This window comes from Stegodyphus dumicola, chromosome X1 (assembly GCF_044657685.1).
Source record: "Stegodyphus dumicola isolate Sdum_Otavi_A_Nest chromosome X1, ASM4465768v1".
Classification (NCBI taxonomy): domain Eukaryota; kingdom Metazoa; phylum Arthropoda; class Arachnida; order Araneae; family Eresidae; genus Stegodyphus; species Stegodyphus dumicola.
The window spans coordinates 88235992-88253658 of NC_140780.1; the positions used below are offsets into that span (position 1 = coordinate 88235992).

Genomic DNA, 17667 nt, shown 5'->3' on the forward strand with positions numbered 1-17667 from the left:
CTTAGCATTACACTAGAATAAAGCAACATAATTTTAAACTCCATTGCATTCTTTATCTCAAGTTACTTCAGATCTGATCGCTGAATGCTTTGGACTTCTTATTTCGTATTATTTAAAAAGTAGATATAATAAATCCATGCATGCGCTCACCAGCACGTATTTAAATTCATGTTATTTTTTATTCTTCATATTGAATCATACGGTGTTCACCTGCTGTATAATTGTAAATGCTGGCCACATAGATTTGTTTCTCACATAAAATTTCTTGTTTCAGCTATAATGCCTCTTTTTTCCTGTTCTTTATAAACATAATAGTTATTAATTAGTCGCTAAGCTAGCCAAGCATGAATTTTTCTTCCTTTCACAGCATTTTTTGGTGGCGGTGAGGAAAATGAATTCAAATTTAAATTCACCAAATTTTCGTGCTAAATTTAAATCTACCTGCTTTCCTCCGAATACTCGTATAAAATATTCAGCTTAAATCTTCTGAAGATAAATCTAATAACAAAATAATTGTTGGACGACAGATCTAAATTTCCTGATGCATTCTTGAAATTTCGGTGGCTAATATTAGATGCAAAACGTTTGTACTAGGAAATGTATTTTCCACAATATATATCCCTAAAAAAAAGGATACAGCTAACGATATCAACGATGTAGCCGAGAATCGAATAGTGAAAACTTCTTACGGCATCTCCGCCGCTACTCAAAAATTTTACTTCGATCTGCAATGTAACTCACTGTTTTATTGCGGCCTAATCACTTGTTATCATGGTATAAAAGAGTATTTTAATTTAAGTTTTCATAATTAATAAAATTGAAAGATTCAACCTTTCCTACCGTTTAAAACTTGAAACATGATATTTATCGAAATTTTCTTTGTATGACGTTATGAAAAAAATTATTAACTAATAAAAATTCTTAAGGTAAAAGAAATGAAATGAAAGCTAACCATTTAAAGACACTTTTTGTCTTATTTGTTAATGCATGTTCACATATTTCGAATCATCCAGACACAATATACAAAAGTTGATTTGAATGAAAAATTAAAGCTTCCAATTTAAAAACAACTGAAGGCAAAACTACTACAAACTAGAACATAGAATTAAATTTTCAAAATAAGAATACAGTATATTTTTTTTGCGGGTAAATAAGTAATTTATTGAAAGCCGCGGATACTTTTAGAGGTAGATAATTTGAAGATAAATTGAGCTGTCTTACATAATCAAACTATTCCTTCAGCTGAAAAAATGCATAATATTTAAGAGATTTTTATTCTAAAGTTTAATATTTGTAACTACGAAACTAATAAGAAATACTGCCAAATAATTAAAATACAGTTTTCTAATATATTTGTTACTTTAGTGTTAAATTAAACTGAAAGGTTGTTATTTTGATAACACATGTAGCTGAGATTGAATGGAAGAGCTGATGGGCTATTGTTGGGGATGAGACTCCTTTATTCCTGATATCACAGTTGGGTGTTTGCTATACGATGTGTTCCGTAGTACATGTCCATCTAGACAAATTTCGGATTTAGGGAATTGTACACCCTCTTGTATTGTTTAGTGCATTGTGGACGCTGATTACATTCAGAATTTCTTGCGTTATTCTGCCTGGCAAATTTCAAGCCCATAATAGTTCAGTTTTTCGATAATTCTTTTCAGTTTCGGCAGTATGTATCGGTGTGTTATTAAAAGACGTCTAAATGGTATGTCAGTGTTAGAGGGTCCTTTCAAATGGATTTCTTTTGTGAGACATTTGAAAACATACTGATTAGCATCAAACAATTCTGTACACTAGCATTTGTTGGTATTTGCCAGGTTTCTCTCACAGAAGTATTCCTGGAATGGGCCATGGCTCGATTAGAATTGCTCAAGAAACTATGTGCGCTTAAGTTTTTATTATACACTTTGGGAAAGAATTCGTGACGACTCATTGTCGCTTCGCCTCACACTTGTTGCCAAATCTCTTGTGTGCGCATACTTAGTGTATTCCTCATATAAGTCTTGAGAAACGGCACATCAAGGAATTCATTTATTTTCTTTTGTGCTGCCTCCTTTGCAAATTACTTTTCAGAGTCCTTACCTGAGACTTCACAGTGGCTTTTTATACATACGAGTGTAATTTTTATATTTTGCATGGTTTTTTTAGTATTGATTAATTTCGATTCCAATTAAAGTTCTTATCTGGTTTACGAAGTGATAATATTCCCGCTTGACTGTATGGTATGATTAGCATTATACACGATAAATAATAAATCATTGTAAGCAAAATTTCAATAAACATAAAAATAGGCTGACATTTAGTGAACAAAATATTAGAGACATCCTTTATCAGAATGAAAGAGAATTCTGAACTTCTTTCCAATATATTCCAAAAATAAATGAAAATTAAAAGATCGCAGCTTTAAAAGAAGTAAATTCAAACATATTTAAGCCTATATACTTATGCACGTAAACATTAAAATATCATGTTTCTTTCAGCTATTATAATAAAGTACTTTAAGTTATTTGAAAAGTGATTTATTTTAAATATGATATCTATTGTAATTCATGTAAAATATGTGATTCGTAGCTATTTTAAGAGCTCTTACAAGTGAAGCACACTTTTGTAATTTAGCATGAGCATTTCAATGTTTACCTTGCTCGATGTTTTTCGAATTAATCATAATAGATTTTTTTTTCTCTTTTCAGCTCAAATGGTTTCGTATGCCTGACGTTTCATCAAAGAGAAAAACACATTATTGAAATCCAGACAGGTAAGGTCTATTGAATAAATACATACTTAGCAAAATGCCCTTAATTACCTCGCGCCGAGGATGTAGAAATCGATAGCTTTATGCGGCGTCATTACAGGTGGTGGGTTCTCCAGTTGATTCAAAAATTTGCCTAATGTAAGTCTTCTAGAAATATCATTAAACGGTTTAGTGGGATACACGGATTAGCTGGAAGCTAATAGCATAAGTATCGGGTCAATTTCCATCAGACTAGTTGAGTATTGAGCTTAAACATTTATTCTCTGAAGTAAATGAATGGAATTATGTCACGATATTCGATGTCAATATGGTTAAAAAATTATTTTAAACGCATTAATAAAAGGATAGAAAATGACTGTCCCTGATTAGAAAATAAAAATGGAATAATGACAGAATTAAAGACTAAGAAAGAAATCATTTGTATGCTTTTTAGACACCCCGAAGTTTTCACAGAATTTACGTAAAAACGAAAGTTGTGAATAAACGCGGGAACAAAAGGCAAAATCATTTAAGTTCCTAAAAAACCTCTCTCATTTAAGTTCCCGATACTTTCAGCAGGTTTAAACGTTATACTAGATTCTCATTTCTTTTACAATTAAGCTTCATTTAAGTTGTATAATTAATTATGAGAATGAGAAATCTTAAATCTTAATTTAAACATCCTTTTCAACTAATAAAAATCTAAATCTTAAAGCAAATCCAGCGTGGTACTTCACGACACTAGTCTGACAGTTCTTATATTCTTAATAAATGCTTCCTAATCGTTAGTTTTGTACAGTTTTATAGTTTGCTTTTTTTTTTTTTTTTTTTTCCTTGCGAACATTTTATTGAATGATATGAACATGATTTTACTCTATTCTGAGAAATATTAACAATAATTGGGCTCAAAATTTATACTAAACAATTACTATTACATTTCGAAGAATATATTAAATTTAAATCAAAGAAGTAGTAATTTTATAAAAGTTCGACAGAAGGCAATTTTTTTTTTCTGTAAAATAGTGTCCAGAGAATTCGTTGTTTTTGTTATTAAAATCAATTAAAAATTATTAATCGATAAATGTTTCTGTTTTCTGGGAAATGCATTGTATTAAATTAAAAGGAATTATCGCCTGCGCTGCATGCATGCTCTCGTGATATAACTGGTAACCCGTCCAGCTGATACTGGAAATGTTTGTGTTTCGAAACTCGGTGGTAAAGCAAATGAACACCGCCCAGACGGTATAGTAGTTCGTGAGGCTACGTGCGGATAGGATCGGGCTCAAGTTTCGGAGAAGGAATGGAGGCTGTAAATGTATAGTGTCTGTGCGTCATGAAAGCACTCAAAATATATATGCCAAGCCAAACGTTCTCTGTAGTGTTTTTGTGGTAGAGGATGAGGAGTGGGACTCTCGGGCTCGTCGCCTGGCTGCTCTCCTTTAAAATTGGGGAGGAAATGGGCAGTATCGTACTGTTGCCCATTTAGTGCTCATGCCAACGACAGATGCAATCTTGTACTTCTTGCCTTGATGTAAATTTATGGGCTTGCTCTGATTAGGTCAGATTAATCTGATTAGCCACAGCAAGAATAAAGGTATTATGATATTAATAAATGTAGCAAAGGTACATGTATAATTTTTTCTCAAATATTGAATCTCAATATGATCCATTTTAATATTATGGTACTAATAAAAGGTAATGAAAACATTTGCATTACACAAAATTCAATTTTCTTTCCAGTAAATTAATTTCATAGACTATAAAAACCGCTTTAATATATTGTATAATCAGAGCATCTGTAAATCATCCTGAAAACGGAAGTTCTTTAAAATTTCGAGTTAAATATTTTATTTAGGCATTTACACTGGTTTAAGCTGATAGAAGTTCCAAATTTTACTAATGACGCCCAACCGGGTAGTGGTTAACGACGCCTGACTGCCGTGCCAAAGGGCCGGAGAAAGCATGGATGTTTGCAAATGTAAAGGTAAAGGTAAAGTTAAAAGTATGGGAGACACCAGCGATGTACCATAAGTCAACTAGTAATGCCTTCCCATACTAACTCTTTGGAAAAAAAAGGGGGGTTAGTTGCAAGTTTTATAAGAATTTGCATAGACTGAAGCTTTTCAAAAGGTGTAGAGTTTGCCTATTATGGTATATCGTGCAATTCCACAGTACGCCCCGCATCCAGTGTTTATTTAAAATAATGTGTATAGTGTCTGTGCGGCACGCTAAATATGCGGCGTTCATGGAGGCACTCTAAATATGCGGCGTTCATGGAGGCACTCTAAATATGCGGCGAGACGTAAGTCCTCTGGAGAGATTGTTGGTAGGAGAAGAAGGGTGAAAGACCCTCGGATTCGTCCCATCCCTGTGTGCGCTCCATCAAAACTGGGGCGGAACTGAGAGAAGTCAGCTGTATGCTGCTCAAGGCTCTTGCCAACGACAAGCGCAATCTTGCACTCCTTCCCATGATGAATGTTGTGGGCTTGCTTTGATGTTACTGCCAGACAAGTGAGATAAGTAACAACAACAACAACAAATTTCACTAATTAGACGGAAATGTAGAAAATATAAAGTAACTTTCATTACATTAGTCCACGTTGTACTAAATTTTAGACTATGGTTGCGTTAATTTAAATCTAACGCTTTAATGGAATTTAAAACATGAGCCATGCGAGTTATGTTGCACGAAGTCAAAAGATTCCCTGTTTGTAAATTAATGTTTCAAGTTTGATATTCTTTCACTGCTTATCTTGCTTATCATAACACTACATTTCAGATTTTACTTGCAAAGCTAATTTTTTTGAGTATTTGCATAGCTGTTTACAGACATTTATCACATTTTCCATTATTGCTTAGATAGTGGGCATATATGTAGCAAATATACGTGAACTATATAATTAAAAAAATGAATAGACTGATATTCAATCATTTCTAAAAGTTGCATTATCGAAATAAGCACAAATAACTAACCATTACATAATACCAACAGATAATTTAAAACTGCAGATTAAATCCTATGATTATTTATTTACGCTTTATCTAGTAGCAGTTTAATTTATTACATCAGTAAAAATACGTATTTCACGGAAGTATTAATGAACAAGGAAAATATTTTGAGTTATAGATGGAAGTTTCAAAAATTTTACATGATTTTTAGGGCCTTTAGAAGATAAATTTAATAAATAGTAGATATATGGTACTAGTGATAATAACGTAGTGTCATAAAGACAAACGTTGTCTATATTGAGAAACAACAGCCGAAGACTATTTCAACAGATATAATTAAAGAGAGCACGAAACAAAAATTCATTGTTTTGAGAATAAGTGCTTCAAGAAATTTATTTACGAAATATTACGCAAATAATTCATGTTTTTGAGAGATAATATTGCTAATGCGGCGGATGCATATTAGCTACAACCGCAGAATTAACACTTGTATCAACATATAGAAGACACACACGTCCCTGATGGAACCTGGGATTTGGAATATTTTTTTTTTTTTTTTTTTTTTTGGATTCGTCGAAATTTCCTATGAAAACTAATTCTTGACATTTTGTCATCTTTCACTTAAAGTAGTATTACTAAAGCTCACTTAATATGACAGAGAATACTATTCTTAAGACTGTATGTAGAGAATCTACTTATTCGGACGGAAAAGCATCCTGCAATGTTTTCGAAAGTTGCACCCGCTGTTTAACGGTTTTAATCAAAATTAACGACACTTTTAATGTCGTGTTCTAAAGGAATGTCAATTTCATCCTTTGCAAATGAATATTGTAGAGAAATTAGTTTATTTCGAAGCAGAAGAGATGAAAAATGAGCAATGCCCTAGCCGGAACTCGAAACTCGGACCTCTCGTATACGCGTCGAGAATGCTGACTACTACACCACGAAGGTATGCCAAGAAGGCGGGAGAAATACTTCATAAGATGATGTTAATATTAAGCAGTTTATAGATCTTCTGATCTGAATTCAACTATATATATATATATATATATATATCTATGAGCAGAAATGCAAGGAGTGCTCGCTATGGATATCCAAAATTGTCCCTTTCTATGATTTGAATTAAAATCTGATGTAGAGAATGAGAGTACCCTCGCTGTAATCAAGTGTTAATTTAAAGTACAAATAAACTAAGGTAATGTTAGAGAACTTGTAAACTTTATGTATCACTGTCTCGTATTCTCCAAGTATAAAACCTCATATACCATACATAAAGCTGTGGGAATGGGTTATTATATTTTAAAATACAAAGAAAGCGTTTTAATCTGTTGTACAACTTCATCATTTGATTTGGAAATCAAGTGTAGATATCATTTTATTTCTGCAATATATTCAGTGTTCAGATACACTAGGTAAGTTTTATTGATGATCTCTAATATGTTCCATACTGTTTTGGGTGTGGGACAAACTACCTTAAGTAAAGAATTAGAGAAATCGGATGATTAATAAATTAAATATTAATGTCAAAATGTAAATATTTGGGAGGGATACAATTTTGAGATTTGTGCCAATTGTTAAAAATCTGAACCATTTTTCATACAGTTCTGCTCCCTAAATATCCCTCAATCTACACTTTTGAATATGCCTCCTTTTAATTTTCTGAATCTAAAGAGCAACTGCAAGTTTATGTCTTGCACACGGTTGCATTTGCATAGGGAAAGCAATAGCGTGAATGCATTAAATCTCTTTAATGGCCAATTTTCTAGGAGATGTGCTCTTTTAAAATGAGATACGTACAAGAAGAGATTTATAATCGCGATCCAACTAAGCTTGTAAAAATCTTCACTATATAATTTTTAACCATTATGCAAAGCCATTTATTGTGCATTTTAACGAACTTGATAACACAGACAGAATGTGTGAGATGCTTCTAAGATTTTAGCTTATTTGTCTTATGTGCCTTTAGATCTATCTCCGAAGTTTAACGCACAAGTCTTCCGCTTTTATAAGAGCGGAACATTATATATCTAAGTATAGTTTTACGTTGCATGCTTTTACTCAAGCTGAAATGACAACACATTTTTAATCATTTTTAAAGTCACTATAATTTATAAATTTACTACATAAATGCCATAATACAAATAATTGTTTAATGAATGTTAGGACGTTGTAGAGACATTAGGTAATTTTTGAAAGCAGGAGATTCGGAAAATGAGCAACACCTTCGCCGGGAATCGAACCACGGACCTCTAGAATACGCGCCCAGCGTGCAGACCACCACACCACGAAGGCACGCTAAGAAGGCGAGAGAAATACCTTATAACCTTAATGCTAATGCTGGTTATTTGTTATTTCGAATCTTAATGCAAAAGTACCATTACGTAAATGCAAGGATATTTTAGTTCTTTTATAATTTCTACGACTAGCGGTCCACTGAAGAAGACCTCTGAACATTAGTTTGACTCGGAATGAAATCCCTTCTAAGGGGCTAGCTGCGTGGGTGTATTCGAGGTTTTCTCCATGCGTAACTTGAATACAAGCCCCTTTCTTAAGCAAAGAGGTTTGGAAGTCGTTTAACAAAGCGTCTCTTCCGTTCGCCGATAACCGTTACGTGCTTTGTCCTAATACAATAAATGTCAATCCAGAGACTTTTGCTTAATAAATTAGAATTAAACGGTTTGTTCTTAAACTGTAAATGCTGCAAATACCATTCACACTTAGTGAAAGTTTTAAGCTAAAATGCATATTCGTAAATTAAAATATTATGCGCATACAAACTGTATTTCTTTCAGATGCTCGAAAATTTCCTTCTTCTTAAAAATATTTCCAAAAAGTTCGGTAATACAAATTTGAAATTTTTTTAAATATATAATAAAAATGATACATTTAAACTTTTTAGTGCTGGATATCAATTAACACATCACCTTATACTTTTCATTTTAAACTTGTAAAGCTTCGGAGAAAAATGATTGACGGAATCTTTTTATCACGATTGATTGACGGGTCAGAGTGATAGACCATCCACTTCATCGACTTTCCCACTTTAGCTTTTGTAAGAACAGAAATAGAAAATGGTACTGGAAAGTATTTATTAATCATACTATGTCCTGGGCTGCACGCAAGATTTCTTTTAGCGAAAAAGGATAAATAAAATATTACCACTGAATCACTTTTCATGCATTCTATCCTTAGAACTCTATTGATTCGTCTAGTCGCATAGCAACAAATTCAATATTTCTGAAAACTCACCATTCTAAGTTGATGGAATAAATCACAGAACAGATATTATCTCCTACTTCGTTGATTAGAGTAACATGGGTTTTTGCGCTTTAATCCTTGCAAATCTGAAAACTTATCCCTCTTTTAATTTGTTATACGACAAATTACTTAACTTTAGACTTGAAAATTAAAACCATGCTAAGGGGAGAGTAGTTGTTTATTCTACTGTTATAATGCTAGGTAATTATAATACTAGGTAATTATAATACTATTGTTATAATACTAGGTAAAGGTATTCCAATTTTTTTCTTTCCAAAAATCATAGCTTTAAGATGACAGAGCTCTTATGACAATGAAACAAACTCTTATGACTCTTATGACAAACTGTATTTCTTTCAGATGCTCAAAATTTCCTACTTCTTAAAAATATTTCCAAAAAGTTTGGTAATACAAATTTGACATTTTCACATGTGAAATATTTTCACTAGTCCACCTGATTTTTTTCTTATTTTTCAATAATGCATTAATCTGCGTCTTTATAAAAATAGGCTTTAGACATTTTTCCAAATTCTCCGATTTGTGTTCCCACCCCCAAATTTCGCTATTTGAGATTTTAATTTCTGATACCAATTTCTGTCTAGATGTCGTCCACCTTCTTTGTCGCTGAACAAACATTCTAAAATTTTTCTTTTCTCTATTTTTCAATACTTTAATACAATTTAATACAATTTTCTAAGGATATTATTTTGTTCTTCAAATTATCAATGCATTCTTGTTTATCCTTATACATTCAGGATGATCTACATTTTCATTTGTGAGTTTTATTTCGAAATCATTAAAATTTGATTTATTATTGTCATCATCAATTTCGATTTATTATTGTCATCATCAATTTCGATTTAATATTTTCATCATCAATTTTGATTTAATATTTTCATCATCAATTTCGATTTATTATTGTCATCATCAATTTCGATTTATTATTGTCATCATAATTTACTTTCGGCACAGCATTCCATTTCAACAGTTTCTTTTTGCGGCTATTCAAACAAGCGATTTTTCATATCATCTTCATAAACACTGCATAGAAAATGTTCGCTGCAGATTTTTCCGCTCTTCACATTAATAGAATCTTCTCTTTGACATTTGTGTATCCATTCTTTCGTCAAAAGCAAACTCTCATTTGGATCCTTTGGTCCCATGAAATAAAATATCTCATCCTTTCATACTTCTGTAAGTGCTACGGCACGTTACTGCAGCGCAAAAAGCCATATTACGTAAATGATACTTTACAATATAGAATTTAAAATAAAAACTGACTAAAATTACATATATATAAATTATTTTAAATATATACATTACTAGAAAACAGATATATATATTATTAAAAATAATTTGGGATATGTAACCTCTAGAAAATCGTCTCGCGGCTCAATGAAACTACTGTTTTAAACGCGTGAAAAAATATTAATAATCATTTATAAATTTCTCAGTTAGTATTCGGAATAAATTTCGAAATTATTTCTCTGGAATATTTACCGGTAAAAGAATTTCTATAGAAGTTTAACAGTAGTAAAATAATTTAGATTTAAACTTAAGTTTATCTAGGTTTCTGTCGTTAACCTGTCACCAGCTTCGTAAAATTGAACGGACGGTTATGAAATGTTAAAATAATTAATAAAAAAATTTAATAATAATGATGATGAAAACATTAGCAAGGATTGAAAAAGTGAAATGGTGTACTAATATTGCTTGAATGTAAAAGAAATCTAAAAGCTCTTCAATATTACTTAAGTCTCAACTAGGATTTGAACGCGAAATCCTTAATACACAATCAGATAATCTGATTCAGCTCTCAGAATGAATTATATCGACATGCACTGCTCAACATTGAAAATGCAACACCAAAAAGGAGTGGTCAGAAAGTGACGAAATTTGGAAAAAAGACAGAGACAGCAAGCAGGAATTCATGGTCTTTATTTCAAAATGATTAGTCAGAATACAGAGCGAGAACGGCGTCGGCTCAGTAGGATGTAGGACAACCGTGGACAGCGATGCAGAAAGAAACACGTCTAGGCATAGAGTCAATAAGAATGCGGATGGGGTCCTGAGGGACTGCTCTCCATTCCCTTTCAACCATTTGCCACAGTTCATCTTCTGAACGAGGCAGGGGTAGAGTCTGCAAACGGCGTCCAATCACATCCCACACATATTCGATTGGTGACAGGTCAGGAGAGTACGGTGGCCAGGGAAGCATCTGTATACCTTGCAGAGCATGTTGGCAGATGCGAGCACTGTTTTGTCGGGCGTTATCCCGCTGAAAAATTGCATTAGGCAGCGCCTGAAGGTAGGGGATTGTCACCGACCGCAGTACATTATCAAAGATTATTACGCAAGAAAACTGAATAATATTTATCATTATTATTCATTCCATCTAGAATCTTAAATTTCGGTTGATTTTCTTGAGTAGCATGTCTTATATAAAATGTGTAGAGACATTAGGTTATTTCGAAGCAGGAGAGATGTGAAAAGGGCAACGCCCTCGCCGGGAATTCGAACCACGGACCTCTGGAATACGCGTCGAGCGTGCTGAGCACTGCACTACGAAGGCATGCTAAGAAGGCAGGAGAAATACCTTATAAATGAACCTAGTATTTAACTGCGGCCTGGAAATTTTCTTGGAAGGAAAATTATGCTTAACATTCTAAAGGACATTCTAATAAATTAAAGCATTAAAATATTCTAATGAACTACAAGTTTAAAAACAGTACGTTTTCTTAAATTTAAAACCACAGGCCTTCATCTTGAGACCTTTCTTTAAAGATATGTCAAGGTTTTTTCAAATTAAAAAATATGTTTATTATATTCTTCTTTCTGAAATTAATAAAAAGCATTTCACAACTGTGCAATACATTAATTTCTTCTGCAAATATAGTACAGATCTAATGTATTATTGTAAACAACTTTGAAACAAATTCAGTACTTTCTATTTGCTGTCAGGCATTAAATGCCCTTTTGTAGCCAAATTTTCAACAGAATGAGATAATATTTATACTTTAATTTTAGTCAGATTTTTTAACTTAATCTAAAAAGTGTCTATTCTTCTATACGAATTTGGTTTCCCGCAAGTTATTATCAATTCCATCAAGGAATGGAGGGAGGATCTAATGCCTTGTAATACGTCACACCAAGGAATGCCTTGAAACAGATTGATTAACGCAGGTAAGATCGTTATTTATTCTTTGAAATCCAAACTGACGTAAAAGGCATACCGTCCCTCCCTCAAAGAACCATTTCAGAGAATCATCGGTTTTCAGAGCACGTTATTAATGACGTCGCGTCTTACCGTGACGAAAAGAGAAATCAAAATAGAAAGAACATAAGCCCACTTTGGTATACTGGCAAGCTCTAAATTGAATTTCTTGCGTGTTTATGAGTTGCGTGTGACCACGTAATTTGACTGTCTCTAATGCACCCGAACGGAGAAATGCTGTTTGGCGCCGCTAGACACGTGTGCCCCTGAAAAATTGGCCGTGACGTGCCTTCTTCTAACAGAATTGATCGTTTCAAGCTTAAAATCGCAACTTGGGGGCTAAAAAGTAATGTACCGCTATCGAAAACAAGTTATTCTAGAGATAAGTTTCACCGCTGTAGTATCTATTGGGGAGATTGCGGTTTTTTGACCGAAAAGTAAAAGCTGTGCATTTAATTAACCCTTGCAGGAAGGCTGCAAGTTTCATTTATCAGTGAACACACTGATGCCTGTTAGCTCTACTTCACTTTTTTAACACTACAACATGCTCTGACAAGTGCCTGTGCATTCGTGCGTGCTTGCTTGTCACTTTTGGTATTTCGCATTATCGTGAAAGTAAACGTTTTTAAAAATGTGCGATGCAGAAATTTACCTTGATTCTTATCTGGGGTACTTTTCATGTCTTTCAACACGAATCTTCTCGGCGTAGATTTGCTGTTGATTTCAGAGATTCTCATATCTTTTCATCCAAGGATTCATTCACTAAAATTGCAATGATGAAACAAATAAATAAAATAAAAAGGATTACACATGCTTTAAAATTTAAAATGCGTATTAGGCTTCTTATTAATACAAAATTTATCAGAAATGTTCTTATTTATTAATACACTTGTTCTGTCTGTAGTCTACTGTCCGAGGAATCTTAACGGATGGCAGTGAGAATAATCATTATTATTCCTTTCAATATTTAATTGATATTGTAATCTTATTAAATATTAAATTATAATAACTTAATATTTAGTAAGTTATTAAATATTTACCTGATAAATCAAAAATGTTGTTAATGATAATATACTAACGGTTTCCTAGCCGTGTACATAATTCAGATTTACATAGTTTAAGATTTAGTATCATGCAAATATGAAATGAATGTTAATTTCTATTTGAGCTACATGTTCTTAACAAATTAGACGAAAAGGTTCCGTGCCTAAGCATTCCTATGATTGGCTGGTGGTTTATCTAGCTTAACTCTTTAAACCCACCGCACTCTAGTTTTTCTTTAATTTTAATTTATTAATACACACCCATACTCTCTCTCACACAGTTATTGTAACTAAGCCCTGCCCCATCTACTGGCGTCTTTTTAAACAGTACCATTTATTGGCAGATTACAACATTCGGCGCTATCTTGACATAAATTTATTTAGATTGTTGCACATGCAGTTTGATTTTGTAATTATTACACATTTGCATTAACATAATGATACTTGACTTTGCTTGACGTTAATGTTAAATTGATATTACTCATTATATTTCAACTAAACGTACACATTACGTTTACACAAACTTTATAATATACTATAAGGCATTTTCTCCCTCTTTTCTTAATGCTTTCGTGATGCATTCATGAGTACATATCTGAGAAAATGAATAGTTCAAGGTAGCACACTCGGCGCGTGTTCAAGAGGCTCAGGCTCGAGTCCCGGAGATGGCATTGCTCATTTTTCACGTCTTCTGCTTCATAACATAATGGCTCCATAGTGGCGCCCGAAATAAGAGGTGGTGGATGATAATTATTCACTACCAAGATTTGGCGACTGAGTTCTCTAATCCCCAGTTGCTCTTTAAAAAGGGGAGTATATAAGGTATTTTCTCCCTCCTTTCTTCTTGCCTTCGTAGTGTAAAGTTACCATGCTCACGCGTATTCGAGAGGTCCAGCTTCGAGTCCCGGTGAGGGCATTGCTCATTTTTCACGACTCTTGCTTTAAAAAATCCTACAATACACATTATTTCCACACAAAGAATACACATTATGCTCAAACTGAACCTAATAATGAATGCTCTTAAATACATATAAGTTACTTAAATACACTAGGATATTCTAATAACAAAACCTCTGTCTAAATTATTAGTAAATCCATAAAAGTTCCAAATATTAAGGACGCATTTAACCTTCCTAAAATAATAACAATGAAATATTGCCCATTTTGATTATCAGTTATTTAAGATGCACGGTAAGTCTTTCGCAGTTTTAAGTATTCTTAAATGTTCACGAGTTCTTGGAGTTAGTCATATACATGAAAAAATAAGAAAAGGAATTTTTTACCTTAGCCATTGTCTAATATACCATAATTAGGGCCGTATCTTCGGGAGTTCATCGAAGAATCTCTACCAGCTAAGTCATCCGTTTCCTGGTATCCTTTTCATCGGAAGTTGATTCACATGAACTATAGCGGTGAAGAAGTGTCCTCGTTTCTTTCATTCTACTAGTAGTTCTGTTACTCTAAAATTGGTACAATTGGTTAACATTTATGTGGTTATAAATTTGTCTCGATATTTCAGCAGTTCTTCGGTAAGCTTTACTACTATATTTCGGAAGTGTTTTAAGAGGCTACAGCATTTTCAGAGCACAAAGCATTATAACAATTTTTGTCTTGCTCAAAAATTACTGTTCGACATTGCTTTTTGTCAACTTTCTCCTTCATTTTTGTCTATTGCTCTTCTATACTTGATCGCACTTGTTCTTCCATTTCATATGGGTTATTACATGTGTCTGCTTCTTCATTTGCTAACTTCCTAAAGGGGTCATTATTAAATCTGGACGAATAACTGTATAACATTTCAAAGGATGTTTTATTCGCAGTTCTATTTATCATATTGTTCATCTTTCTTTCTAACTTATTTAATTTGTCGTCCCAATCTGTGTTCTGCATATCTAACAAACTTGTTATTATTGTTCGCAAAATTGTTCTGTTAATATTCTGTACTATACTATTGCTTGGGATGGTTGTATTATACCATTGGCTACCATCGGTTCGAAAATTGAAGTTTTAACCTTTTGATGATTATTAACTACCCACTGCAGTACACACAATGCACAACTGGCATTACGAATTTGCTACTGACAGATTTCTCGCATATTTAGGAAGAACAAAATTGCTTAATCTTGCAACCGCCAAAGGTTAAGATAAACGTGTTTAAAGTTTTCCCTGGTTTTGAAATACATTAATTACACACTTAATTGGTAAACTAAAGTATTATTAAAATGTTTAATAGGAGTTCTGTTAATAGTAATAATTATAAAGTTAATATTATTTAATAACAAATTTTATCATTTTTCCCTTCCAATTATTTTTAATTACACTGGATTTTCATTCATAATAATGAAAAGATTTAGACCGAAAGAATTACTATTTATTAGTTATGCATATATACACTGTAGCAATAGATGCGTACTCATGCTGCTGATTTTGGTTCTTTGCGTTCAAAATCGGAGAGGAGAGAGATGAAAATGTTGCAGCACATGATTTCAAAATGACAGATTTTCCGCAATTAAAACTGCTGCATTTGACCGGTGGACCGGGTTTTCTACCTCTGCATTAGCTACATTTCCCCTTTTTCGTCTTACAAAACCCCCAGAATCTCAGCATTTTCCTTCATAGTGCCATGATATACAACAGAATGGTTTTCCCCCCTCTACTTCTTGAATATATTACTTGATTAAATACCTGTGAATTCACTTACAAATATGATTTTGGATTCATTTTCAGAATCAGTCACACAAATCATGAGGTAAGAAATTATTTAATTTCATTACCTGTCGTAATTTCGCTTGAAATTTCAAACTTTTTTTTTAATTCTCAGAAAAAAGATCTTTCAGTTTAATATCCTCTTGCGTAAAATCTGTTAATTTCAAATGCTTGACTGTATTATTCTGTAACGGCATCCTGACCAAATTGTATGTGTTTATACAACCAAATAAGGATATAATTTAGAATAAAAGGTCTCACATCCTGTCTCCATAAGTTTTAGAATTATAAATTTGTTTACAGTATACAAAAACAAAATTTAAAAAAATAACAGCAGCTTTAATATAATTGAATGTGTGTAGGCTAACACAAATAAAGTGCAAAAATTTGAGACAAACTGCAATGATTTATAAGAAGAAATATTGTTCGAGTATTTACTTAATCGAATAAGATTATCGAAAGAAAATAACTCTTAAGACGTTGCCAGTCCCGACGGAAAGTTTGCCTTAAATAACTAAAATATTATTTCTCTTTTGCTTTTTTATTCTTTTTCTTCTGCATGAATGAAACAGTTAATATTAAATTAATAGCGGTATGTTTTCATGTGTAGAATCAAATGCACTCTTCTTCTTAAATCAGTTTGAAATTGAAGTACGTAAAAATAGCATTTTCGATAAATCATTGAAATTATTGGAAACAAAAAATAGACAGGAACCATTAAATGCTTTTGTTCATTTATTAGTATAATGTTCAAATACTCACCTTCTAAATCAGAGTGCACAGGAAATTAAAAGTATACAAATACGATCTGGCGATTAAAAACTTCACATCCATCGTTTTTTAATCATGTTATAAGGTATTTCTCCCACCTTCTGGGAAAGCCTTCGTGGTGTAGTGGTCAGCACACTCACCGCGTAATTGAGGGGTCCGCGGCTCGATTCCCGGCGAAGGAGTTGCTAATTTTTCATCTTGCCCGCTTCCAAAAATACCTAATGTCTCTACAATGTATAAGATATTAGTAACTACTTTTGTTTGTTACATATTTTAGGTGAACAGGTTCATACTTATGCATACATATTCCAGAAAATGGATAGTTCAAGGTTGGAAGACCTTTTTCTATTAATTTCATATTGCATGTTTCGTTCACTGAGCAAGAGCTATTATGAATTGTCATAAACATATGCCAATATGTTTGAATGTCTAAATTAGTTTGTAGCTAAAGTTTTACAGCTAAAGTGTTGATTATTTAACAGAAATAACGAGTAATAATTACAAGACCTGCTTTGAAATGTACAAATATCAAATTCAAATCCTGTAAAATAATACATCTGGTTTTATACTCATCTAATCAACAGACTGGATGTTACTAACCTTGGTGATGAACGGGATCTTACGCAGCCTCCGAGGAATACTAAGCTCTATCCAATGTACACATCTAGAGTAACCTTAGCAATTACGAGTAACAAAATAGCTTTTAGTAAAGCTAGGAAATAATTGCAGTTAACTTCGTTTTTGAATAATCTTCTGGTCTGCGTTAACTCTTTCGCATCGAAGTCGCCCGTAACGCCCATTCATTCAGGCAACGGCAAACCGCCCCAACGCCTCGTTTATTTTCTACCTAGTTCTTTCCCCTCCACGTTAGTGTATGGCTCATTGGTTTTGCGAGTTGTTAAAAGACATGTCAATTATTCTTTTGAAGCAAATAAAGGAGAAATACGGAAAGCTACTGACGTTCGCAGGTGCAATCCGGCCCTAAGGTG

General features: G+C 33.0%; 1 protein-coding gene across 2 annotated transcripts in view; it reads left to right on the forward strand.

Annotated features, from left to right (window-relative positions):
- The window catches only part of LOC118186523 (uncharacterized), a 512903-nt gene that overhangs the window by 422183 nt on the left and 73053 nt on the right, over positions 1-17667 (forward strand). For both annotated transcript variants that reach the window (XM_035356639.2, XM_035356640.2), the window contains exon 9: positions 2697-2761. In XM_035356639.2, coding sequence (XP_035212530.1) covers positions 2697-2761 — 65 coding nt within the window. The remainder of the gene's footprint in view (positions 1-2696; positions 2762-17667) is intronic.